The sequence below is a fragment of the Egretta garzetta genome, unplaced genomic scaffold (genome assembly GCF_000687185.1).
Source record: "Egretta garzetta isolate BGI_Z169 unplaced genomic scaffold, ASM68718v1 scaffold94, whole genome shotgun sequence".
Classification (NCBI taxonomy): Eukaryota; Metazoa; Chordata; class Aves; order Pelecaniformes; family Ardeidae; genus Egretta; species Egretta garzetta.
This window is the reverse complement of record NW_009259683.1, coordinates 6157888-6185124: the sequence shown is the minus strand read 5'-3', so window position 1 is coordinate 6185124 and position 27237 is coordinate 6157888. Positions and strand designations below refer to the sequence as shown.

Sequence of the window (27237 nt, the reverse complement as noted above, 5' to 3'; positions counted from 1 at the left end):
TGCACAGCTGGAGCCCAGCCCTCCAGCGTGCAAGGCTGATGGATAATTTGGTAAATCAGACTTGGTCTCGGATTGTGTTCTCTAGCCCAACTGAAACTAGTAAATGGCAGAAGCAAGATTAGAATTTGAGATATTTGGGGGCTTGGGGGTTTTTTTGGGGTGGGTTTTTTAGGGTAAATCTCCTGCCTTGTGCTTGCACAGAAATACTTCCAAAAGCAATTTGAAGGTTGTCGTCGGGTAGGGTTGCAGTTCATGGTTTATAAACAGCCTGCTGTGGGAGGTGTGAACTTCCGCACCCCCCAGCGGTGTTGCGTATAGAGTGAGAGTGCACTTCACTTGCAAGAGAGAAGCAACAATAAACTTTATTGATCTAAAAGTGAGTTAAATGAAAGTTCAGTGGTAAATGCGACAGTGGTTTAACAAGTTTTGATGGCAAGGTACACTTGATTATTTACTGCGTAGAGGACAGGGTCAGACAAAACTGTCAGGGAGCCCCTCCCGTTGACTCATGAGGTTCGGAAAGGACCCCCTTGCTTTCTGAACTTCTTCTTCAGAGAGGAGTCTGGGTGCGGCTGGATCCAGACGTAGCCCCAGACTTGGTCAACGGTTTATGTCTAAAGGACTGTATAGGCGCAATCAATCCTTTATATCAGTGTCGAGAATATGACTTGTTCCAGCTGTCCTTCGTCACTGGGAAAGACTGACAAGCTGGAGGGAAGTGTAATGTCAGAGAGTAAATCTTTAACAGCATAATTTGGAGGATTTTTGTTAAAAGCCAAACCTGAGAAATTAAGGGGAAAAGGTTCTGGTTGCGTTGCATGATTTCCATATCAAGTATTTCACTGAAATGATCCTGTACGTAGAAACCGGTGCCGTGAACAATCTTAGGTGCACTGTATCTGTTCCACTGCTGTTGTGAAAAGCTGGTCAACAGGGCCATGCTCCTTCAGAAATGGCCCCGGTAGTGGTGCAAACAGGTTTTTTTAAAAGGATGGATAACTTAATGCAGTAATAATCAGTGTGAGCAGGCATGAGTGTATTTTAATGTCATCTGCTGGAGGAAGAATTGGCGGTAGTAAGACCAATCTTCAAAGCCAGGCGGTGCAGCATTATTAAAGCTCATTCAGCAGAAATGATACGTTCCCTTTGGTAAACTACAGCGAATGGTTGTGATTGCAAATGTGAGCCCCTGCCTCCCTGCCGTCCCCCCAGGCACCTCCGTTCACATCAGCAGGAGCCTTCGGCGAAGCTCGGGGGGACGACTCTGACCTCTCTGCTGTTCCTAAGCCAAAGGGTGGTGGGGACAGAATGGCATATGAACCTGTAGTGCAGTTGGTGGCTCTCAGCCTGGAACCTAAGGGTACCAAGACACTGGCTATGCCTTAGCAGGGAAAATAGTCAAAGTTATTATTTCTTAAAAGATACACAAAAATCAATGCAGACTCCGGATAAATCCTAAAATTAATGGTCAGAAGTATTCACCATCTCCTTAGTGGTCAACAGCTCTATATGACCTTCAGGAGTGTTCAGTTTCTCTTCGGGAAGGAGCGGGCCCATCAGGCACACTAGAAATTCAGTCGTCCTCATGATGGTGCTAGGAAGGGCCACCTCCATCATAGACTTCAGCAGGCTGGGATCGTCTGCAGGCAGATTTCCACCATAAGCAAGTTCTACTGTGAGGGCTTTGAATGATCTGCAGGGCACACAGTGGGCTTTTCACAAAGTTACCTCAAGTTTTTCTTTTCCCTGGAAGCAGAATAGGTTTATACCCCTGGTAGATTCAATAGGAACTATCAAGTTGTCACCCATATACCTTCTGTATTCAAAACCTGTGCTTACAGGTGTTTTTCGAGGCATCACGTTGTCAATACGACGTTTCAAAGTGTTTCCTGCGTTTGCCTCAGCTGGTAGAGTAATGAATTTGCCGTGTTACTGAGGAGCCGAATACTCCACCTTAGCAGCAGCAGCTTCCCAGGCCACTCAACTCAAGAGGAGCAGCTTGAGGTCTTTAATAGCGGTTGTCCTTGACTTATCTGCTTTTGATGATGATGAATTTTATCAATCAGGATGATAATAGATCATATTCATTGGACAAGTTGGTTGTCTGTAAAATTAAAAGTCTACCCCTGATTTGCAAACATGTAGTTATAGGACTAACTTGATGCCTGTGAGTAGCTCCACTGAACTCATTTAAGTGTTTGCTCATTTAAGTTAACTCATTTTAAATGTTGGGTGGCTAGTTGCCATGGACTCAGTGTCCCGTACACTAAATTCACTCCTGCTGTTTTACTACATAGAGGAAACCTGTATTTTTGCACGTGTTTAGACAAGTAAATTTGTTTTCTCATATTTGGCAAGACTAAGATATCTGGTCATTTCCAACTACAGCTGACAAAGAAGACATACTATATTGGAATATAATTTTTAATAGCTAGAAATTGTGTTGGGCATCATTGAAGGAAAGTACCTCTTACATCAGTGACAGACGAGTGCCCTGTATATTTATTGTTAGAAGGGACTGTTTATAAAATTAAAATTCCCTTCCAATCCTTGAAAAGACAGTACAGAAAAATGGAAAGCCAACAAAAAAAATCAGTTAAAAATAAAATTATTTTTCATATATTTAAAAATATTTGTAATAGAATTAATAAAAATGAAATTAATATTACTTTATTTTCAAATTATATTTAATTTTACTGAAGTCCTATTTCTGAACCTTCTTACATTTAATTTTTAATGGGTTTTGTATGAAGCTCTCTTACATATTTTGATGATTATTACAACTGCAGTTTTTATATAGCTTATACTTTCATATAGAACCCCTAAAGTAAATGTGTTGTGATTTTCAGAACAGAACGCTAGCCAGTTACGTTGGTTGCTGTTGTCTTTTCTGCTCCTGCCATAGCATTTTGCTGGGGATATATGGAACTAATGCAGTTAGTCATCACTGACTAGATAGCTGGCCTGGATATGTTGTTCTGAAGTGACACTCAAAAGATAGTGATAGCCTGAACTTTCCATGAAATCACATCATCGTGTATCTGCTCTAGAAGAATTTGTTTCCAGTGCTTATGAATGTCCATTTCTAACGCAGATGGGTGTAGTGCCTGGGCACCGAAAGAGGGGGCAGTGGCTGCATTCCTGAACTGACATCGGTTGCGTTCTGCCCCTAAAGTCTACACAGGGTCAGTTCATCCATGTGAATGAACTGTTCAGTGTGTATTTTATTTGAAATGCTATAGCTGTAAAAAAAAAAAAAAGAAAAAAAGAAAAAAAGAAAAAAGTGCATTTTAAAGATTAATTTTGACACCCTGTTGCTTAATAGAACTGTTTTATTTGTTTCATTAGGATGTTGACCTGAAAGCATGTCAGGAAGCTTTGGATGACTGCCGTCCACACCAAAGAGATGATCGGCTGGGACTGCAAGAGGAGGAGGAAGAGGAAGACATAAATCAGGTAAATGACAAAAAAAATGGAAGAAGGGAAAACTGTGAAGAAGAAGTGAGGGAGGGTATAGGTCTTATCACTGAGATAAAGAGTAGTGAAAGAAATGGAGTGAATGGTTTTGAAAGGAATATTTAATTTCCTCTTTTCATTTGGAGCGTCCTTTGCAAGGGCAGGAAAGGGATAGTGAGAGTCAAGTCACCATTCCTGGAGTTACTTAAAAGACAGGTAGGCGAGGTGCTCAGAGACATGGTTTAGTAGTGGACAGGTACGGTTGGACTCGATGATCTTAAAGGTCTTTTCCAACAAAATGATTCTGTGATTCTATAATTCCGATTCTGTGACTTCAGATGATACTTTGTGAATGATACTCTTGTACACCTTCTCAAAAATTGCCCCCCCCCAGTAGAGTTTATGTGGTTGAAATGTTCTAAGGTTTACAGAAGTCACTTGCAACTAACTATTTTTCAGTTTGGTTTCATTTTCTCCATCATGAAGGTGTTGTGTTTGTGGGCAAGGATTTTTTTTTGGCCCACAAACACGTGAGATGTGGATGCTAAATCATGCTGCTTTCACTGTTTATGTGCAGTGTGATGCTGAGATGTAGAATTACATTTGGGAAACTGGATTGTTCAGATTTTAACATGTATTGTAACTAGAAGGCAGAGAAATAACATTAATGATGCTAAACTGAAATGGGTATTCTTTGGGTTTTGTTCTCTCTGAGAGCTACAATGGAAAGTAACCTTCTTCAGACCTTAGTAGAGCTGAGAACATCAGAGCTGATTTTCTTGCCAGCCTCTGTTCGCTGCTGTCCTGGCAGCTAGGCTTTGAAAAAATACTTGATTTTTCCACACTGGTGCGTAGGTGCAGCTTGGGAGAGGAGGAAAGCCCAGTTCTGCGGTTGTGAGGCAGAGTAGGATGCTCTTGCCATGGAGTTACTCTGCTCATTCTAGCAACGTGACATCTCCCATCAGGATGAAGACTTGATGGCAGGGTCAGCAGCAGTGTTTCACAGAGCTGTGCTCTGTTTCCTCTTGGACTTTGATTTTTACCTCCTTTTGAGTAACATAATTGTGCTTTACAAAGTGTTTCTGTTTCTTCTGTCACAGAGCAACTGCAACCATGTAGATTCCCTTCTCTCCTTAGAGGAATATTTACAGCTTCTGTCATCGCAGATGGAAAACATGATAGAGGTAAATGGGAGAACACGTGTTGCTAATAGATTGGGATACAGTCAGTGATTATTGGATAATTACTTGCTCTGTTTTGTCTAATTAAAAAAAAAATAGTGAATATACCAGCCAATCAATGCAGTAAAACTTACCTGAAGATGTTAAAGACGCTAGTATCCACCTTCTACAGCAGCTGTCATTGGCTCTACTCAAAAAATTTTCCCCAGTAGTTTGGGATTTGAAAACTGCAAAGCCCTGTCTTCTCTGTCAGCTGGTGTTCAAAGTTGGATGGAGCCACTGGACAACTTAGTTCAACTGATAATTCCTTTTCTGAAACCCAATGCCAATTTGTATTTATACAGCAGCTCTTTGTGTGTTTCTCTAGAGCAGCGCTGAGTTATTAAGCACTAGCAGCTATTAAGCATTTGCAGCCAAAGATTAGAGGTTGCCATAAATACTGGGTCAAGTGCTTACAGGGATACTACCCTCAAGAATAATAGACCCATCTTCACTGCAAATCAGCCAGCATTAGCGGCAAAACCATTTTGTTTTCTTTTTTTTATCTTCTGGGCTCCTGACACTATTTGTTTACTTTCTAGGTGCCCATCTTCACAAAAAAAAACCCCAGTTGTTATCTTAATTGGAGTCTCTGTCCTCTCCCACAGCTCATAGCTGTGATCATTAACCATGAAGCTACTCCCTACATTCCTTTTTTGCAGTCCTCCAAGGGCATCTTACATATGCTTCCCATTGCAGGAGCCTTACAGGGTCATTAGTGTTTTCTATGTAACTTCATGTTTATCTCTGGAATACCTAGTTTTGGGAATATCTAGGCCAGATAGTGCCTCCCAGTCCATAAATTAGCCACCTCCTCTGTTCAGCTTTGGTAATGGATTCCACACTAACAAGGTTCAGAATTCATCAGTTCTCTGTTCTTTTCATAATTTGAAAGGAATTTGGCCGTGGCCTTTATGTAGCTGTATCAACACACGGTTGCATATTTTATTTAAGACTATTAATGCACTGCCATCTTGTGACTATCTATCTGTTGAAAATGGGTTGCTTGTTTTTTCCAGGTACCAAGTCTTTAGAGTGTGGGGGATTTTTTAAGAGTTAACTTGCTAGGAGTATTTCTTTTCAAGGGCTTAATTGAAAATACCAGCTTTGTCTCTCAGACTGCAGATGGTCTAGTCCAAGGTAACGCCCTGGGAGATAAAGGCAAAAGACTTTCTTCTGTTACCTGAGCTCCCAGTAAGCATAGTAGAGAACTTAAGACATTCTGGTCTTTATGGTACCTCATTCCTTCCCTGTGGAGAGTGCTTTTTACATTGTTCAATGAACGGCAGGCAGAAAAGTCCTTTCCTGCACTACAGTAGGGATGCTCAGCTATGGAGTAATCATGTCATATGCTTCCTCCTCAACGTATTTACATTCTCAATCTTTTTGTATGCATGTATTTATGACTAATCTACTTGTCAGCAAGTATCCTGACGTAATCTTGCGCAGTGGCTTTGTACTTCTAGGACCCAGCAACTATAACCCAGGCCCACGAGAGACGGGCCTTAATGCTACTGCAGCACTCATTTATCATCTGGACTTCAGGGCTGAGGGATCATACAGCAGCTTTATTTTTGTAACGAAAAACTGAGTAGTAATTTAAAGTCAAAAGACATCCACAGAAGGTGTGATTTGGGGGCGGGGGGTGTGGAATGTTTGCTCCAAACTAATTAGTAAAGGAGTTGAAATCTGAACACAATAGACCTCAGTTAAGAAGGAGCTAAGCCAAGTGTGGCAGCTTACAGCCCCAAAAGCTTTATAAACTGTGAAGGAAAAGCAGTGAGGATGTGCCAGCATGACCTTAACATTCCTGGCCTCCTCCCCTCTTTTTCTTACGCCTCTATTCTCACTGGTTAAGTTCTGCCAGTGAGCTATTTATCTTCTTTACAGGGTTAATTTTCTAACAGTTTAGCACCTTGAATCAGCTCACCCTGGAATCAGATGATCATCAAAACCACTAGCAGGGAAGGGCCAGGACTACCCATCCTAGAAGGACCTTTACTTAGACCAGATCAGATGAACACGGAGGCTGTAGTTTGATGTACATTTATCAACGTTCCCATTTCCACCTCTCAACACTCATCACGCCCACATTGTCCTTCGCGAGTCCTCCTCCTCCCATCCCTTCAGTCGCTTTTCTTCTGCACCCTTCCCGCTTCCTCTTGCAATATGCCAGCACAGATTGTGCTGTGTACAAATGGGAAACGATATTCAGGATAGAAGAGTTTAACATATAAAGTTTTGACTTTAATAGATCCAAATAGTGGAATATTAAAAAATAAATTGATCAAGACTCTGTAGGTGAAGAACGTAGAGGCATTCATTTTATAGAAGATCCCATTTTTCCCCCCCATCATCTTTTAGGTGAGTTTACTGGAAGATATACAAGTTGCTACTTCTGGAGACCCATCATCCTTACACCACAATGTAAGTTGGACCCAGACACTTTGCCACTGTTTCGATCCTCACGATGCCATGCTACTAAGAACAGACTACCCCACTCAATCAAATTCAGAAACAAGACATTTACAAAAGCAAGAGTCTTTTCCTCAGTCAAGCTCTAATATCACAAATCCAGAATCACTGCTTCATGGGTCAAATTTGACAGGGCTGTTTTCAGCTGCTGACACCAGAAACCTAATGGCCCACAATGACAATTTTGATGAAAGTAAACTCATATCTTTGGCTTTGGAGGAAGGCTTTGATCCTATAGAAGTTTCTCAGCTCTTTGAAGAACCTGGCTTAGATTTGGGACTATCTTTAAATTCAAGTCACAGCACTGCCACCTACTCAGTCAGCAGTGAAGGTGCTGTTGGGTACAGCAGTGATGCTAAATCTATTTCTTCACATGGCTTAGGAGCTGTTGGTGGCCATAGCCAAGAACACAGTAAATATGTCCATGTGGAATATCCAGGTGATTCAGAGTGTTCCAGAGAAGCCACACTTCAGCAGTATCTTCATAACCACACTTATGATCAGCTGCCAAGTCAAGCAGCATCCACTCCAGAGCATCAGCAGCAGATGTGGATGGAGAAACCAAACGAAGTAAAGCATAGGTGCCATAATTCTACTGATGCAAACCTTGGCAGAACTGAACGCAGTGCAAAAGCTCTAAGAATACCATTTTCGGTAGATGAAATCGTGAGCATGCCCGTTGACTCTTTCAACACCATGCTAGCAAAGAACCATCTGACAGATACTCAGGTATCGCTTCTACGTGACATCAGACGAAGAGGAAAAAACAAAGTTGCTGCCCAAAATTGTCGTAAACGTAAACTGAATGCAATTCTTAACTTGGAAGAAGATGTATGTAATCTTCAAACACAAAAGGAGAACCTTAAAAAGGAGCACTCTCAGTGTAGCAGATCAATCAGCCGGATGAAGCAGAAGTTAAAGAACTTGTACAGTGACATTTTCAGTAGATTGAGGGATGACCAGGGTAGACCTGTTAACCCACGCCAGTATGTCATTCATTGCAATAGCGATGGCAGTGTTTTCGTAATACCCAAACACTTGGTCAAATCAGAACAGAAGCAAAATGATGAAAAAGAGCAGAAACAAAACTAAGATGGCTGAAGATCACTTCGGTTTTATTTTTCCTGAAAGAATGATGAGGATATTTGCGTGAAGACTGGAGGTCAGTAGTATGAACAGAAAAGACTACATTTGAGGAGGAAGACTGCATGTTCAAGGGTCTGGCAAACTGGGCCAATTGTGATCTGTTAGAAAGTCTATCAGCTGAGGCTTCTGGATGAGGAAATCTTTTTGTTTTAATTAGAATTAAAGGAGCTAGGCCATCAGTAGAAGTGTAGTTATATAGGCCTATGTAAAAGTAGGAATTTAGTTTCTGGTGGTGGGGATGGGGGAGAGAACATCAGTGGGGGAAAAAAAAGCAAGCTTTAGAGCAAAGTTGCACATGGAAGAAGAATGTGTTTCAGTGTTGAGTACCTGATTCTTCATACACAAAGTGACCTTATCTTACTATTCCTTTTTAGCACTGAAAGAAAAATTGTAGCTGAAGTTCATCTTCACCTTAAATTCACTGTGGATTTATGTATTCCTAAGAGATTTGTGCTTTGCATTTATTCAGAACTGTTCTGCTTTTCCTAGTTTTCCTTTGGGGAGAGAGGCCCAGGAAGGAGGCTATTGCATTTTTCCTCACTACTTTCACCATCATAGCTCCAAGCAAACATAATGTACCAATTAATTTTAGAACTCATGTGGTCAATCTGCAAATAGATTCTGAAAAATAATCAGTTATCTGATTCAATATTGTCTTACCTTCATCCTCTGCAACTGAATCATTCTCAACTTTCTTCCATGAAAATGAGTGATGGTGAAAGAATTCTGTTCTCAGTCTGTGATATATTTATTTGTGTACCTTCCCTTTCCCCCCCCCCCATTTAGATACATTCCTCAAGGAAAAGTACTAGAGTTTTTCTTTGTAGCTTTTTAAAACTGGTAGCTTATAAGTATCTTCAGTGTTATGGATTTATTTTTTTTTAAGATTTCCCCCAAATCTTTAAATTAAATCAAATTACTATTTATCTGTACTTGTCTTAATGAGGTTACACTCTGATAGCAGCTTTGAATGAAGAGACAAGCTTTTAGGTTTGAGATTTATTTATTTGTGCTATGAAAAAGACGACATTTTCTTCACTCGCATACTTATTCACAACAGCTTACCCTTTTCTATTGTACAACCTGAACAGGGTCTGCAAAAAAGATGGCCTAAAAGGCACGTAATGAATGATAAGGAAGGTGTAATGAATGATAAGGAAGTTAAGAGGCATACAAGTTTGTAAGCTATTAAAATAATTACCAATATTATCAATGAGATAGCAACAAATACTTTTTATATCTTTTATAAACAAACCCCATAAAACTGGTATTTAAAAATATCTCATCGGTCATGGCATGATGGCAACGTAGCGACTCTGTGGTCCGGTATGTTAAAAAAAGCACTTGGCACCAAACACGTACAAACTACACATACATGCAGTACAAGTTCAAATGCCAGCTTAGACCTTCTGAAGGAATAAACTATGCCACTAGCGTGTAAATTGTGTTGTTGGTTTGCACTTGTGTTTACAGTAACTGGTAGCATCAAGTGGCATTTTCTAAAAAGCGAGCACTGCCTCAGAGCACAAAATGCACTAAATTATCAGTAGTGAAATCAGCTGTTTCGAACAATTTGCTCTGCATTTTATATTAAAAGACTCCTTTACATAAACGTGTGCATCCAATCTTTCATTCATCAGTTTCACCACAGCCTCAAACTGATAGGGTAAATTCATAGCGGAAACTTTCATGAGAGAGCTCTGAAATGTCTTGCTGGTGGTTAAGCATTAGCATAAAGCGCATCTATCCCAACTGGTATTCACAAGGCATTTATTTAATCGCTAGTTGATGAACGCCAACCAAAACATGCAACAGGTATCAGACACATATGATTAATTGTGAACTTTATTTTTAGTTCCGGGGGCAGAGAAAAGCCCACGTTTGAGTCTGTACGATTATCATCTTTTAATTAAATGACATAATAAGCATTTTAAAGCCTATACGGGTAGCCTTTGCAGGACTAGGTCTTCAAGTCTTCACGGCCCACATGCACAAATTCTGATAGATTAGGCCTGTAACTGATAAAACCAGAAACCCGAGTATTTCTCTTTTAGGGCCTCACAACACAAGTTTCTGTCTAATTACGAGGGAAGGGAGCGATAAAAAAATAAAAAAATGGCTAAACCTTCTGGTGCCCACTCCTTCCACAGCAGTAGAGAGGGGGCGCTGTGGTCTCTGGTCAAGCCAGCTCCTAATGAAGTAAAGCACACACACACCCAACTTGGTAACAGTTACATGGTTAAATTTTGGCACACGCTGGAAATACGGAAGCTTGTTGGGACTCTTTCAGAGAGCAATCCTAATAGAAAGCAGCATACTCCAGGCAATGCATATAAAGCAAAGACATCAGCCCCAACCACATCCCCTTCCCTGTAAATCTGCAGATTGGAAAGTAACATCAGCTGCCCCTCCCTCAGCCAACTCCACTCTTGTCGTTGTTCCAACAAGTGTATTTCTTAAAGAGGTTTTATGTATGCATCTCGGTTTCTGAGAACTCAGTTAGCAACCATACCCCTACAAAACCTCTTGGGTGAGTTACTAATTTGGAGTGGACTGCAAGTTTCAGCAGTGCTGATGAGAAGACACCGAGCATTAGGTCTGGATGTACTACGGTACTTTCTCCAACCTTCAGCTACCTACCCACACCGAGAAAACCGTAGCCAGAATTCAGAACAATCTGGTTTTGCAGTTTTAGTAGACTGCCATTAAGCTTCACCTAAAACCAGCTCATGCTTTTTGAAGCGCCTTCACTAGCCTGTGTTTAAAGAAAAACAACCCCCAAACATCGCTTAAGTCTTGGCTATGCCTTATATTTGGGTTCCTGAAGCTACTTTTAATACGGTTCATAGGATGGCCTTACCCGGTTTTTCAACCCATACACAAAAAGGAGATGCTGTAGGGGAGTCGAGGAGCTATGCAGGAAAACAGCATTGACTTTGAACCGAAATGGTTGTAAAAGGTGGGAAACTCACGACTGAAGTCTGGGCTTTCTTCATCATTGTTAACTTTCAAGAAACCAAAATCCTAAGCGTACAAACCAGGAACTACGCTGTGTAAAAGGATGTGGCATGGTATCAGACATGCTCTGGAGCCAGGTATGTAGTGGAAAAGGTGTCAGGGGTACAGTCTCCTGACTGGGTGTGACACGGAGAAAAACATCTCTCTGACGTAGGAACAACGAAAATGCCTTTTTTTTTTTAAAAGACTTGTTACACTGCTAGAAAATGGCACGGCTGAGGATTGTAGATTGAGCTGCTGATACACCAACAAAAAATGCAAATATCAACATGGGAGTTGTCGTTATCATTCCCATAGTAAAGCCATTAAGCAGTCCGTAACATTTGAGCGGCCAACTGCAGGTTTGTTACATTTAATAATGAAAAGAGGTTATCTGCAAAGGGTTAGGAAAGGTCAGATTGAGCAAGTACAGAGAAAAACACTGGGTGGTGGGCAAATCACGAAGCACACGGATTACCTTCCCCGTTATTGCCGGTAGCAACACTCGTGGCACTACGGAAGGGCATCAGCCACCAGCTGCTCCAGCCATGCCTTTTCTAGAGAAGCACCCATTAGAAGTGTAGACAAGCGCAGTACTTCAGCAGAACACGACACCCTACGCAGCGCTTACGAAGTGCGAGGCCGAGCCCCAACAGTACTGCGCTGCAGCACAGCTTTACCTTGGCGGTTAGGTTTTATTCAACATACTTTGCTTTTTACAGCTGCTCAGTTTTACAAGCCAAGACTGTTCCTGCTCGAGAGCTTACAATCTAGTTTTAGACGGGGTAAACCAGAGGAACGAACTTTGAAGAGGAAATAAAGGACAAAGCCGCTTCATCAAGATTGGTTTGTCAGTGTTTGTCCCAAAACACACACACTACACTCGTGTCTGATGGGAGTCAAGTATGGTTCTAACAAGACTCTTGAAGACAGAGTAAGTGGAGGCCTATAAATAAGGCAACAGGACACTCGCCACCAGGTTTAGTGAAAAACCATTTATTAAATAAACCAAATAGAGACAACACGTGTACCACGTGCTGTCTTATTACCGCAGCGTACCTGGTAGCAGCACTGCAACGTGGTACCTGCTACACAGGGACTAGAACGCCATTAAATGCATCAGCCATCGATTTTCAGACAAGAATGCCTAAAAACGGACTGAGAAAGAGCAGGCCAAGGAAGAGAAAGCAAGGGGGTAGGGGGGAAATCACATGCTGGCAAGGACTTGGGGGGAACGGCGGTTTCCTAGGACTTGCCCACACAGCCAGCTTGTTCAGACAGGGAAGCAGGACGGGAGGTCCCAGAAGCTAGTCTGGAAACCACGTGGTCCCCAAACGCTGCTGACCTAGTAGACACATAGCAGCGCACTGGGCAAGTCCCACAGCCGTTTGGAGTTGAAGCACTGTTCGGTTCCGATAAATAAACCAGTTCCTGCTTACATTGACTGGATTAACTTCTAGCAACGCAAATCAACATGAGGCTGTGAGGCAAGAACGCGGCGGTTAAAAGGGACCGCGCAGCTTCTGGCGGAAGGGGTGGGCATTGCCCAGGCACGCCCCGCTGCGCTACACCGCTATGCGCTCCTACCCGCGTCGCTCTGTAGACCAGCTGAGAACCGGGCATCTCCCTTCGGAGAAGAAAAAAAAAAAAAAAAAAAAAGTAACAGCGCTGCTACAGGATTCCACTTGCATCACCACTCCGCTTTGGAAACGGAACGCTAAAGCTAAGGGGAACGTAACTGCTTCAGTATGCTCTCAGCAAATCCTTTCACAGGTGTGGTCAAGCTGCCAAAACAAACTCGGCTGACAGCTCCTTGAAAAATTCAGATCTATGTTTTTGGGGTTTTTTTTCTTCCCCAGCAGCAGTACGATTTCGCCCCAAGATAAGGTGTACGTTCATCATAAAAGAATGCACTCTTCTTCCCCACGCGGCACAGTTCAAGTCCTGCTCCCTTTACGATGTGTTAAGAGCAATTGCTCGCATTTTCCTCAACACTTCAGCACCTGAAGCCCAAGCAGTACAAGTGAGTACGACTCACCTTTCAATGTCAGTAACGCAGAGAGCACAAAGGCTGAGGGGCAGACCCCAGCACTGACCTCTCTTCACCATCACTTTATAAACACTGTAGTTATTTGGGGTTGGGGTTTTTTTGCTCCCATACCGGTTACCAAGGAGTTATGCTGTCTTTCACATTTTTCCCTCAGTTGCTGCAGAAAGTGTTTGCCGGGGGCAAGCTGGGCCTAGTACTGACAACCTGATCCTCAGTTCTTAGTACACCGAAACACATTGACCGGCAAGGTTACCCTTGCTTTGAGAACAGCCTCTGTAGAGTGGCATAAACCAAGTTTCTTGGGAAGTAAGAGAGAAGTACACATTGTCTGCAAATTGAGGACCAATAATTGACCACACAGTTGTTTTTTGAGGACCAGTAATTGACCACACACTGTTGTTTTTATTCAAAGTCGCTAGCTTTCAGCGCCAGGTTGACTCAAAATGGTGACTCGTCTCACTGCATCCACCAGTAAACACCGTGTCACTTGCTCGAATTCTTAAAAACATACCAAGAAGGAAAGTCATGGAAGTTCAACAGCAAGACCACAGGAAGCTTACCCAAATACTCCAAGCTTTTAAGACTTTAAATATCCAGTAACTTAGTTTTTGCATACTGCTGTCCCCTGTACACTCCCTTCCCCCATCGCCAGTAGATCAGTATTAAAACATCCTCATTATGGAAAATAGAACATTGTAAATTTTAAACCTTGTTGCAAAACTACCGAAAAAGTGTAAGTATCTCAAACAGACAGAATTATTATTCCCCTTTGAAGTGGTTTGGTTTTTTTTTTTTGGTCATATGAACGTGGACTTGGCAACTGTAAAGAAAAAACTTCCATTAACTAAGTCTAAGCTCCAGGAAAGAAGGCAAACAAATCCCTTATCAACTGGTCAACTCATTCTGCTGGAAAGAAGAAAGTAAAGCATATTTTGTGCGTCTTCGCTTTGTGCCTCCATTGCAGCTCACCGTTACCTGTACAAATATTTGAAAGTTCAACTTATAAAACACAGTAGTCACATGTGAATCCTTAAATAGTATTTTCAATTGTATGAAGGTTAAGACATGATTCTGCCACAGCTAAGCATATAAATTTCTAGTTTAGAATAAACCACGTACATCGGTAACAGGTTAAAACAGTACAGAGTGAAGAAACCTCCCCTCAAGTACCTTCCCAGCTGAAGCTTTCCCAAGCTCACGCTTGGGAGTTTGGGTTGGTTTGGGGTTGGGTTTTTTTGTTTGTTTGTCCCCCCTCCTCCCCGGAAGATGCAGCTATCAGTAACACAGTTCTGGTACAGCAGGAACTCTACATTCCATTCAGTTTTTCTCCCTTGATGCTAGAAGCTCCTTACAGGTGGAAAGGATAAAGCTATTGTCCTATCACATTTTGACAAACTGTCTCAAGTGGTTAGTTTCATTAACAGGAAAGGAGGAGATATATTTTTATAACGTGATATAAAACACAGCCAAAAAGCTACTTTAAAGCAGTTGTGTCCAACAGCAAAAAGAAGAGCGTTTTTAATTTGCAGCACTGTTTCTCCCAACAGAGAACAGATGCCTGCGGTCAGAGACACAAGTTCTGTGAATACATTTGCCAACTTGACTTTGTTTTAAATCCACCTCAAAATGGAGTGTTTCAAATCATGAAAGGGTCTAAAAGCTGCACATAAACATTATTTAATGTTAGACACACACTAAGTTTTATTAAGCATTACACTAGAACTACTTTGGTATAAAAAATACTTTATTTTAAAGCTATCAAAGTTATAAAAATACGTAGTTAAACTTTCTACTCACAGAATGTTTGCTATTTTAACATTAGTGATTTGTTTCTCCTAACGAATCTGAATTTTATTCGAAAGGTTTACAAGACATTATTACTATAATTTAAAAAACCCAGCATTACAGGGAGCTGTACTAATTGTGATGTTTTATCAGTATTCATTTAACCTCTAGATTTTTAATGAAGGCAGCAAAAACAACTATTTTGTGATGATACAGAATTTCTTATTTCTTGAAGCGTTTCTGTGGTTGACCACTTCTTCATTAGTTACCTGCAGCATGGCACCTTCCTGCCAAAGAAAAAAAAAGTGTATCTGAAGATGTTTATCACATATGTCTAAACCAAATTACCAATAGGGGAACTTGAGCCATTTTTTAAAAAAAAGAAGTATAAGCAGTTCACTGGTGTGTCTAACACAAAAAGGAACAGGACTTTTGTTAGCCGAGTCCACGTTCTTCAGTGGTTAGCCTTTTAATGGCCGTGGAACTTTGAAATGAGGGCATTTTTTTGGTTGCCTTTTTTTGTGGGTTTTGTTGATTTTTATTTAAAAACCAAATCTAGTAGAGTATGCCACCCTTACTCTGAGTAACTCATTACTTGATGAATTTCTATTAATTTGAGGTGCAAACATTCAATGCGGTGAGTAAGGCTGACTGAATTTGGCACTAAGGTTTATTAGCTGCAAGAACTATAAAAAATGGTGGAAACCTCAACATTCTAGCCAAATTCCAATTTACATAATTACATTATACACTTATGAAATACCACCTGCAGTTTCATTTGAAGTTTTCACTTCCCCTCCTAAAGAACTGCTTATGCAGTTGTTAAAAGAATGGACGACACATTCCTTCACAGAGGCAGATGTATTCTGTGGTGCAATTTTTTTCCTTACACGTAAACAGTCTAGAGTTACTTGGGAACCTTCAGGATGAAACGTGTTATATAAAATAGATTACAGCAGACAAGACACATAACAACATAGTTCATTTTCAACAGCACAGAACTACCTTCATTGCATTACCTTGCAACCACCGTAATGCACAGACTCCCAAGAAAAAATAAAATGTTGCAGGATGCAAAAATTAAAGTTGTATGATTTAATTAACTTGTGACCTACCATTTTAACTACCAACACCAGGGATGGAACCCTTGCAAAGCTTTACTAATGGACACTTGCAGGTCTCATTTGTTCAACTGTAGCAGTGTACAGTGGCAGCAGTCTATGCTTGTCCAGGGTTCATATCATAGCTAGATTCCAGTAGGAAAAAAATATGTTAAGTAGCTGAAATTAACAAAAATTTGTTTGTAAAAAAATTTAATAATACAAGAAAACAGGTTTCACAAATTTCTTTTAAATTGGTAATTTTTAACTCAATTCATTGCTATGTTAAACTACATAACGATAATCACTATACTGAAAGAATACTGTCAAACAATATTAGTTTCTTGGTTTTGGAACATTAAGAAAGGAAAAGTAAATAAGATCTTACCTAAAGAAGTTTAACTGAAGCTTAGAACTAGTTTGCTCTACACCCTCAGCCTTCGTTGGCATCCTTATAAACTACTGTAGTTAAAGCTTTGCAGAAATACAGCGCAGCTTTTTAAGACTGGCTGAATTTAGTGACGTTTTCAAGAGTTCTCTTGTACTAGACCTGTGTCCCTGGAAGAGTACCTCGCTGGGGATATTTCCTTTCCTTGCCATTGAAGAAGCAGCATCTAAAAGATCTAAAAAGGTGTTTCTCCTTGCAGAGATATCCCTTAAGTTATCTAGGTATTTTAAACCTGATCATTTACAGACAACATACTTTTTTCTGACCAGCATTTAATTTTACATGTACAACAATAGCTTTATATTATTTGTGGGACCTTATACTACCCACTCCTTGCCTTATTTTACAATATTAAAAAAAAAATCTAAAATTACACAATATTTCCTTTAGAATTATTTTATTAAATCATAAATGTACAACAGCTTCTTAACTCTACACACGCACTTAAATTTTTAAAAGGAAAACGTTATGTCTTATTACACCATGATCCTGGCTAATAGCTTTTCAAAACTTTGAGGAAAATCTTAAAAAAGGTTTCACATGTCACCTGAAACTTACAAATTTAACATTATCAAAGGAATGCTTCTACACTTACAAAGACCACTAGAAAGAAACAACAATTAAAAAGCTAAGAAACTGTCTCAAAGGCATTTTTACAATCCTTCCTCCACAGTAAGGTAATGTTATTAAATAATCCAAATCCATTCACAAAATGGCTCTCTGCATCTGCTCTGGTGTCTTCTGCCATATCACTGCATATTTATGCATGACTGAGATAAGTGTTTCCTTAACATTGTTATTTCGATAACCTGAAGCTGTTCTGTTACCTCTGGGCTCTCATCCTCTCCTATTTATACAGTGAAGCCTGTTTCAACAGAAGTAAAGAGTAAAAAAATAGGTTATGAAATTATTCATCTAACCATTTTTTAAAGGAAAGATAATATGATCCTAAAAAGCTTTTAACTCCTGCAGCTACTCTCAAGAATCACTGCAATTTTAACACTTAAAAACATACTTACCCATGGCATGCTTGCAGAAACTCAATAACGGCTCCTCCCTCCATATCCACCACTTCCTCCACTGCCCCCCGGACCATAGTTTCCTGCAATTGCAGAAAAAGAAGAAACAGAAGAGTTACCTCGGTACCCTTTTTAAATCTAGGGATGCTTTTAATTCTGCATGAAGCTTAACATCTGCTTTACTTCAAGAAACAAAGACTTCAACATTTCACTGTCTTCCTCTAAGTAACACCCAAAACTGCCACCAGAACTACATATTGCAATCCTAGAAGATTCAACAGTGTCACAGGTAATTTGATGCACTGTACCATCTTGAGCTTGCAAGGGCTGACTTTATTTCCATGCTAAACCTTACAAGAAAGGGCTTTGTATTTCAGTTTCCATTTCGCAAGCTTTACAGGCCATATTAAATAACATTTAGATAACAAAAGCAGAAAGCGTCAAAAAAAATGCGACACTACAACAGGAGGGGGAAGAGAAGAAATCCCAGCAAATTTAGTGACATTAACTAGACTCTATACAAATGGTGTGAGCGGATAGCAAAGAACATGGAACTTCCACTCCCACCATAAAGAACTACTTTACATCTAATCCTGATCTACTACCCTCTTTTAGTTCAAAAGTTATTTCTTGTCCTATCTTCCTCCCCAAAAGACTAAAGCCCACCCACTCTGGCTCCAAAGCAGGTCAGGACATATACAATACCTCCACCATATGGTCCCCCCATGTTCCTGCTGCCACCAAAATTTCCACTCTTCATTGGACCGTAATTTGAAGGTTGTTGGTTGTAGTTTCCAAAATCGTTATAGTTTCCACTTCCATAATTTCCTGGATTATCAATACAAAAGTGGAAAAATACCTAAATGAGCTAAAACGCATACGGCACTCACAAAGTTACCTCATTATTAGAATTTTCAGTAAAGTACAAAATAATACAGATATTCCAGCTGTGTATGCAATGAACCGCTTTTTCATACTCTTTGGAAAACAAGAGCTTCAACATTTACAGCACCACCCACCCACCCAGCCCAAATCTCAAGTGACTTGCACTGAAATGCTTGGTCATTTCAAGCCAGTAGGTTACCTCCTCCATAGTTGTCATAACCACCTCCATAGCCCCCACCCTGGTTGCCATAACCAGGTCCTCCTCCACCATATCCTCCTCTTCCTCCTCCGTAACCAGGACTGCCACCGAAGTTGCCACCTATAACAATATAATCCTTTAAAATAAACTTTTCAGTGTAGAAGGCAACCAAATTCTACAGAATCAGAGGATATTTTTCTGTGTAGAAGCCTACAGGGTAAGAAAAGGGTAGGAGTTCTGTAAAGAAATGTCTATCAACACTATTTTTAAAGGCACATACTAACTCCCACCCTAAACAAATTGTAACCAAAACCCTAAAAGCCTCAATTAAAACCTTGATTTTTCAGGAAATTTAAGAAACACTGCTGTTCTTTAAGGAAATGGCATGGTTGTCCAAGAAATAACCATGAATTTACCACATAAAAGTTTAACATGAGCCAACAACCACATATGCTTCTTAAAGCCAACAAAATGGCTTTGGCAATTAATATAACTTCTATACAATTGATAAATGAATATAAAAATGTTTCTGAATGAGAGAAAAACAATAGCCGCCACCACCAAGGAAGTAAACTAACCTCCAGGTCCTCCACCATATCCATTATACCCATCACCAAATCCACGGCCACTTCCATATCCATCTGTTGGAAGAAAAAACCCCAAGTATGTAAATTCACCTGTAGCAAACTAACTGAATTCTCAAATCCCCATGACCTTAAGGACCAAATCTCAGAGAGTATTGATTAAGCACACATATTTTTCTAAATTCAAGTATATGTGTGAAGTAACACATCTAATCATTGCTCTACATCATCTCTTTCCTTGCGTTTGTAAGGTACCTAGTTTTAATTTCGGACATAGCACTTCCACTTTAAAGCTCACGCAAGTGCTGCATAGAATTCCAAAGGAGAAATCTCTGAATTCCTTAATGAAATTATTAAGTTTAGGTTAATTTTGGCTTTTAATAAAATTCTTCAAAAAACCCCCAAACTTCTTTTACTGAATATCCACATAATCAGTTTGTGTTCTACAGAAGAGGTTTACAAGTTGTTTTTCCCATAAATTCTCTAATTGCTACAGCCGCATTTAAATTAAACAGCAGTAGCTTACATAGTTACCCAGAACCAGAAAGACAGTATAATTAAGGGGAAAAAAAAATGCGACAAACATGCCTGTCTTACCGGCTCCCCCTCTGAAATTGCTACCAGGTCCTGGACCAAAGTTGCCACCACCTCCACGTGCATCACCAAACCCAAAGTTCCCTGTAACAGTTTAACATTTAGAAGTAGTGAGATCATGCAAAGGAACACAAAGAATCAACCACAAACCGTTAACCGTTACTTGTACATACCTCCTCTCCCACTTCTAGAATTTTGCACTTCCTGCATTTCCTGTCTAGAGAGAGCTTTCCTTACTTCTGCATTATGGCCATTGATGGTGTGATACTTCTGCACTGTAATCACATCAAATAAGATACCATCAGCATTTAAGTACTGATCTGGCAACAAATAAGAGTATTCTAAAATGACGTAATTCCCAAATGAATGCATAGATATTCCATACAATTTAAAACCCCAAAATACCATGTAACTTTTAAGCAAAGAAGTCAGTACTTATTTAAAATATATGTTCCCACAAAATTAATCGTAACTACGATGTAGCAAATATTCATGCATGTAACTAATCCCATTACCTTGTTCGTTAAGTTTAGCTTTACAAAATTACCATGACTGCAAAGACTAATACTATCAAATGAAAGAGTGAAATGAGGCTTACTTACATACAATTTTATCCACAGGATCATGGTCATCAAATGTAACAAATCCAAACCCTCTCTTTTTACCAGACTGTCTGTCAGTAATGATTTCAATAGTGTCAATTTTTCCATATTCCTCAAAGTAGTCACGAAGGTGGTGCTCTTCGGTGTCCTCTTTAATACCACCAACAAATAGTTTTTTCACAGTAACATGAGCACCAGGTTTTCCAGATTCCTGTTAAAAGAACCCTTTAAATTACCACAAAGAAAACCAGTTTCACCTATCATTATTTTGCCAGGATTTCAGGAATGGAATACTGATAAACTAAGATCTTTTTCAAGCACTAGGATAGCCCTCTTACGATGCAGGTCCCTGCCACCTTCCTTGGAGGGCCTTCTGGGAGGGAAGTAACATGGGGTAATTTGGAGGTTTTTCTTCCCCCCTTTATGTCAAAGCCTTAAAAGCACTGAAAAAGATACAGATAAAAGTGCTATGAAATGCATAAAAGTAAATAAAAAGCCTTTGAGCATATTTAAGATCAACTGTTTGAAAGAACTGCAAGTTCTGCATGATTTTTATACTTAAAACAAAGATGTGTCGGCTTCCTCCACCCATTTCCCCAACAGTAGTGAAACCCCTATTCCACTCATGTCAACAGCACAGGTCTTTCAACCTCAGCAAGTCCACAGCTATGCATTTTAACCCCTATTCAAAATACGCAGACCACTCCTCACATTGATGGGTTACTTTTACACTTTAAGCGTGATAACTGAGCTGCTGCACTAGGCAGGAATGACTTTTTCCGAATGCTAACCACTCCAAGTTCTGCAGGGAACAGCAAGAAAACCAGGCTAGCTAACAGTGGTACCAGTGGTTATATTTCCTCTGACCGCTGGGACAGCTCATTCAATTCCAGTTCATCAGTCCAAATGCATTGAACACCTAGGTCTAGCCTTAAACTGGTAAACCCTCCGAGCACTCCCGCAACGTGGGAAAGAGAGTCATCTAGAATCTGTGCTTGCTCCCTGTCCTCATTTTGGCTGGGATAGTTGATTTTCTTCCTGGTAGCTGGCGTAGCGCTGTGTTTTTGATGTAGTACGAGAATGATGTTGATAATATAGGGATGGTTTAGTTGTTGCTAAGTAGTGCTTACTCTAGTCAGGACTTTTCAGTTTCCTGTGCCCTGCCAGCAACAAGCTGGGAGGGAGCACAGCCAGGACAGCTGACCCAAACTGGCCAAGGGGTTTCCATCCATACCATATGACATCAGTACATAAACTGGGGGGAGTTGGCCAGGGGGCAGTGACCACTGTGCAGGAACTGGCTGGGCATTCATTCAGCAGGTGGTGAGCAACTGCATTGTGCATAATTTTGTATATTCTTTTATCATTGTTATTACTTTCCCTCCCTTTTCTGTTCTATTGAACTGTCTTTATCTCAAGCCACGAATTTTACGTCCTGCTGCAGGGACGGGGGAGTGAGCCAATGGCTGTGTGGTGTTTAGCGGCCTGCTGGCTTAAACCACAACACTCCTCAAGTACCTCTGTGCCACAGTAACCTGGCTCAGAAGTTTACAGGTGCACCGCATTCCTGTGCAGCACATACCTTATTTGTACCCTGAAGTTTAAAACCAAATATGCCTGAGGCTGAAGCTAGAGTAGTCCAAAAGATGATTTTGTACACCATTACTGGAAAACACAAGGAGTTTCCCTACCACATTCTCAATTTTTAGTCACTGCAGTTCTATACCTTTTAGAAATACCCAAGAAGATGCTGGAATAGTCAGGAGAGATTGACAGGAGTTCATTAATTTGAGGCTTAGTAACAGTAACCACTCCAGAGAAGTTAGTTTGGAATTTGCCTAATTACAGGCATTCAATGTGTTTTCACTAACAATACTTTCAGACCTCAGTTGTGTCCCTTGCAGACAAGATTCTATGACCAGAGTAACTCAATAAATTACTGTAATAATAGACATTTATGTAATAGTGTCATTTAACAGACCGAAACCATGGGAAACAGTGCCCCAACTGCAGCCTTTTAACTACAGAATTAAACCGAGGCAATTTCAAACAAGAACAAAGCATAACTGTCTGACCCAAACAGATATCCCTTTTTCAAAGCATGAAAAGTATCTGCTTTCAAATCCACACTTACCTCTCTAGCCACAGCTCTCTTAGGCTCAACCACCCTTCCATCAATCGTGTGAGGTCTTGCAGCCATGGCTGCATCAACTTCAGCCATGGAGGAGAATGTTACAAAACCAAACCCCCTTGATCTTTTGCTTGCAGGATCCCTCATTACCTAAAAATAATAAACATGTTTAAACCATTTCTACCTGTCTCATGTTAAGCTCAACATGTCTGAAGAAAACATGTAAACAATTTACACTTTGCTCGATTTATTTCAAAACACCATTGTAATAAAGTAGCAGGCTCTGCTGATTAAGTACATGAACACTGCTTGGCATCACAGGAAGTCAAACCATTGTTGTCCTCTAAGACTCTACCCATAACTCAGAAACACTGCAGTATCAGTGACATGTTTATATTTACGTTTGTTTTCTCAAAAAATCAAACACATCATTTCTTTTAAGTTTTCTGAAGGCCACAGATTTACTGTTCCCAAAACAAACTCAATGGAGCAATTTCTGCAAGAGTCACTGTCCTTGCAGGTATGTAAAAGACAAAGACATGGCACTTAGGGCAGGCCACAGATTTACTGTTCCCAAAACAAACTCAGTGGAGCAATTTCTGCAAGAGTCACTGTCCCTGCAGGTATGTAAAAGACATAAAGACATGGCGCTTAGGGGCATTGTTTAGTGGTGGGCTTGATCATGTCAGGTTTACGGCTGGACTTGATCACCTTAAGGGTCTTTCCCAACCTAAATGATTCTATGAATACATCGCACAGATGTAACGGTGCTCTGCATAAGCACTCCCTAATGCACTTCAGCCAGTGACACGCAAGTTTAAAACTCCCTACAATTTCTAAACATTCTATACCATCACTGCACATTAGCATGCCAAACTTACCACACAGTCTGTAAGCTTTCCCCATTGTTCATAGTAACTCCTCAAGCTTTCCTCTGTTGTCTCAAAGCTTAAGCCGCCAATAAACAGTTTGCGGAACTGCTCCTTTTCCCTCTATCACACAAAAGAAGATTGCATTAATATAATTAACAATACCCCCTCTGCATCAGCATAATTAGACACTAAGTAACATTTTCTTCAGTGTCAAAACCTTTGGGCAAGACATATTTTTCAAAATTAGGCTTGGCTCTTCTAAATGTTCTACCACTACTCAAGAAATTAAGCAATTTATGCAATTCTGTGGGTCTGCTCTTACAGTACAGGTTTTAATAATGTGCTTCTTCCCATCTCTCCTTCAAATATTAAGGACAAGGCACCACAGTGAAAGACTTCCAGAATAGTCCTCTCAAAGATCTTCAGGAGATGCGTTTAAAGAACAGGAAAATAAAAACAAACCCAAAAGTTCTCATTACAGATAACATGAATTCATTCATACCGACTGATTCTATTCCAGATAGCTCTTATTTTTAAAACCATTCTGGCTCAAATTGTTGTACGTGAATACTATCACAATATTTACCCAAGGCATTAAAAATAAAAAATGAAGATATGGCTAAAGATGTTTTAAAACGGGTCAGAGATTCATATTTTCTCATTATTAAAATGAAAGAAGGAGCATCTGTAAAATTAATCTGGGATCCTACACCACTGGAATTAAGGGGGTAAACCTATCCACCCTCAACAGCAGCAATATCAGAACTAAGTGGATTCCCTTTAAAACAGAAACGTGAATAATACATATGTGAATATGTATCTATTAATGTAAATTATGCTTTCACTAAGACTTTGTTCTATTGCCTTTCATAGAAATTACCACTACGCTTGTTCAGCAGAAATTTCTGCTGTGATGACAAGTACATCGTTAGAAAAACAGGACCATTTACTATTCTGTATGTGGTATTATACCAAAGCAGGAAGGACAACCTTCCAACCTTTACCAGTCAAGAATACTTTAATGCTAATTTTTTATACCAAGCAAGCACCATAATTGTAATTTTCTACACATAACAGCATCACTAGAGCATACATTTTGCAATTTCATGTGTCAAACAGCAACAAAAAAAACCAAACCCCGCAACACTAAAAAGTAGTCCCCTTCCACAAAATCTAAGATTTCACAATGTTGTTTGAAAAAGAACTGTCCTGCTAGGGACAAGAGAACTCAAATGCAATTATTACTTCAGCCTTATACTGTTAACTAACTTTAAAAATGAAGAAAATCTGCTTGGGTGTTGGTTTTTCTTTAGGATGGTAGCTGTTTTTTAAAAAACCCAAACACTGCATCATTAGCAATCACTGACAAACACAATGTGACCAACTATGTACTGGACATTATGATAAATGTAAAAACGAAATTAAGACAACCAACGACAGACAATGGTACTCGGAAAATAAGCAAATTTCAGTGCACAAATGCTTTTAGAACTGTTAGGCCAATCTGCAGTAGGCCAACGACAACCTTCCAACCTTTACCAGTCAAGAATACTTTAATGCTAATTTTTTATACCAAGCAAGCACCATAATTGTAATTTTCTACACATAACAGCATCACTAGAGCATACATTTTGCAATTTCATGTGTCAAACAGCAACAAAAAAAACCAAACCCCGCAACACTAAAAAGTAGTCCCCTTCCACAAAATCTAAGATTTCACAATGTTGTTTGAAAAAGAACTGTCCTGCTAGGGACAAGAGAACTCAAATGCAATTATTACTTCAGCCTTATACTGTTAACTAACTTTAAAAATGAAGAAAATCTGCTTGGGTGTTGGTTTTTCTTTAGGATGGTAGCTGTTTTTTAAAAAACCCAAACACTGCATCATTAGCGATCACTGACAAACACAATGTGACCAACTATGTACTGGACATTATGATAAATGTAAAAACGAAATTAAGACAACCAACGACAGACAATGGTACTCGGAAAATAAGCAAAATATTTCAGTGCACAAATGCTTTTAGAACTGTTAGGCCAATCTGCATGTAGACCAACATGTTTTCTGAGGTTGTCCAAGGCACTCCTGGATCTAGATGCATGTAAAACTAAGACAATTACTGCAGGTAGTACTGAATCAGTTTCTGTTCAAAATGCATCACCCTGCTACCAGCTTGAGATACTGCAGTCTAACAAGGAAGTCAACCATTAGAAAAACAATCCTTTTCCCCCCAAATACTGTATTTGAAAATGATCAGTTTAAATGTCTCTTAAAACACTCAGATCTGCTGTTGGATCCAGTATTTTTTCTTCTAAGCAACACAAAGGAAGCTAATACTCTTCTCCTTGTACAGACAGGCAAAATTAGACACAGGAGTTTAAAAGCAGCAAACCCCTGTTACGTCAAGTTTCCTTTCACCTCATCTCTCAAAAGTAATAAAGCTGGCTGCATACCAGACTTGGACTGTAAAGTCATGTGCTGCAAGTCATACTATATGCTATAATTTATAACTTGAGTAGGCTAGCAGAGAAATCATTGTAAGCAACGATACTGAAAAAAAAAAAAATCCTCCCTTCAAATTACTTCAGTTCTGCTGAAGTAGAGACGACTTGCTACAGTTTCGTAGGCCCACAAAAGACACTTTTTCCTATATAACCGTCAGTAATAATAATAATGCACTTCCATTTTCTTATAAAAATAAGAGAATCAAGCAAATTTAGTAGGTGGGTAGTATTTTTCCAGTGTTAGATTGACCTTTGAAAACAGTTATAAATGCATGAATGAGACTCAAGGAAAGAACAGAATCTATCAGCTGTAACAACTGCATTTGGTTTTTAAAGGAAAAACATATACCTCACATTACTAATAAACAGAATAGAAACATGCTTTATAGATGTATGAGTTCTCAGAAACTGTAATCTACCATGTGTTAAGTGTCATGCAGTAGATGCCCTACCCTGAACAACATTTAGGCACCACACGTCAGGACACAGCAGTAATAAAATTCACTACCAGTTCTTCAATTAAAACCACTGTGTGAAAATACCATGAAGATGTTGCTCCACTAATACATGCACAGCCTCTGTATGTAGGGAGACTATTTGTCTTAAGTGTGCCAGTTTTAAGAAGCTCTGGTTAGTCTAGTGTTAACCAGGGTCCATAGAGCTCTGACCATCCGAAGTTTATGCTGAAGCTGTAAGTGTATGATAAACACTATTATCACTCCAGTCCCTCTCAGAATCTTGATCAAAAATCCTCATCTGGTAAAAACAACGCCCATACACGTACAACCCACCCCCGCCAAGGCCCACAATATAAAAGCTGGAAGAAAAACGTCTTTCAAGATTTCCATAGTACACTCTGTGGCAGGATCGGAGTGCAAGAGGAAATCTTTATGAACTCTGTAGAATCTTCATCAGTGCTTATTTTAAGTCTTCTTTCACAGGAACACTTCAAAGCACTGGAAAATTCATCATCAGAGCAAGGAGATGTGTTTCATATAGCCATAATGTGCGCACAAATACTCCAAACTGACCGCAAACTTCTGCGGAGTTAAGAACCCGAGTGACAAAAACAGTTAACAGACACAAGCGCGTAGGATCTCTGAACTAGTATGGCTAGGCCTGCCAAAAGCAAAGCTAGCTTTACGGGTCCCAAATTAGAAAGACAGTGC

At 39.9% G+C, this 27237-nt stretch overlaps 2 protein-coding genes across 6 annotated transcripts in view; one reads left to right on the top strand and one right to left on the bottom strand.

Annotated features, from left to right (window-relative positions):
* The window catches only part of NFE2L3 (nuclear factor, erythroid 2 like 3), a 44401-nt gene extending 34825 nt beyond the window's left edge, over positions 1-9576 (top strand). The window contains exons 3-5 of the mRNA XM_035894064.1: positions 3349-3456; positions 4557-4640; positions 7041-9576. Of these exons, the coding sequence (XP_035749957.1) occupies positions 3349-3456; positions 4557-4640; positions 7041-8243 (1395 nt within the window). The 3' untranslated portion in view covers positions 8244-9576. The remainder of the gene's footprint in view (positions 1-3348; positions 3457-4556; positions 4641-7040) is intronic.
* Positions 9577-15241: 5665 nt separating this feature from the next.
* HNRNPA2B1 (heterogeneous nuclear ribonucleoprotein A2/B1) overlaps positions 15242-27237 on the bottom strand; it is a 13014-nt gene continuing 1018 nt past the window's right edge. The window contains exons 2-12 of one of the 5 annotated variants that reach the window (XR_004841981.1): positions 23573-23683; positions 22695-22841; positions 20561-20771; positions 20132-20233; positions 19953-20042; positions 19359-19421; positions 18781-18900; positions 18402-18524; positions 17697-17779; positions 16618-17542; positions 16098-16375 (exon numbers count right to left, since the gene is read on the bottom strand). Coding sequence is in view for 4 of the 5 variants with exons in the window: in XM_035894116.1 (XP_035750009.1) it covers positions 17718-17779; positions 18402-18524; positions 18781-18900; positions 19359-19421; positions 19953-20042; positions 20132-20233; positions 20561-20771; positions 22695-22841; positions 23573-23683 (1029 nt within the window). In the remaining variant the exon portion in view is untranslated. Of the gene's footprint in view, positions 15417-16097; positions 17543-17696; positions 17780-18401; positions 18525-18780; positions 18901-19358; positions 19422-19952; positions 20043-20131; positions 20234-20560; positions 20772-22694; positions 22842-23572; positions 23684-27237 lie in introns of those variants that run through there. The other 4 variants (XM_035894116.1, XM_035894114.1, XM_035894115.1 and 1 more) reach the window with 4 other exon arrangements.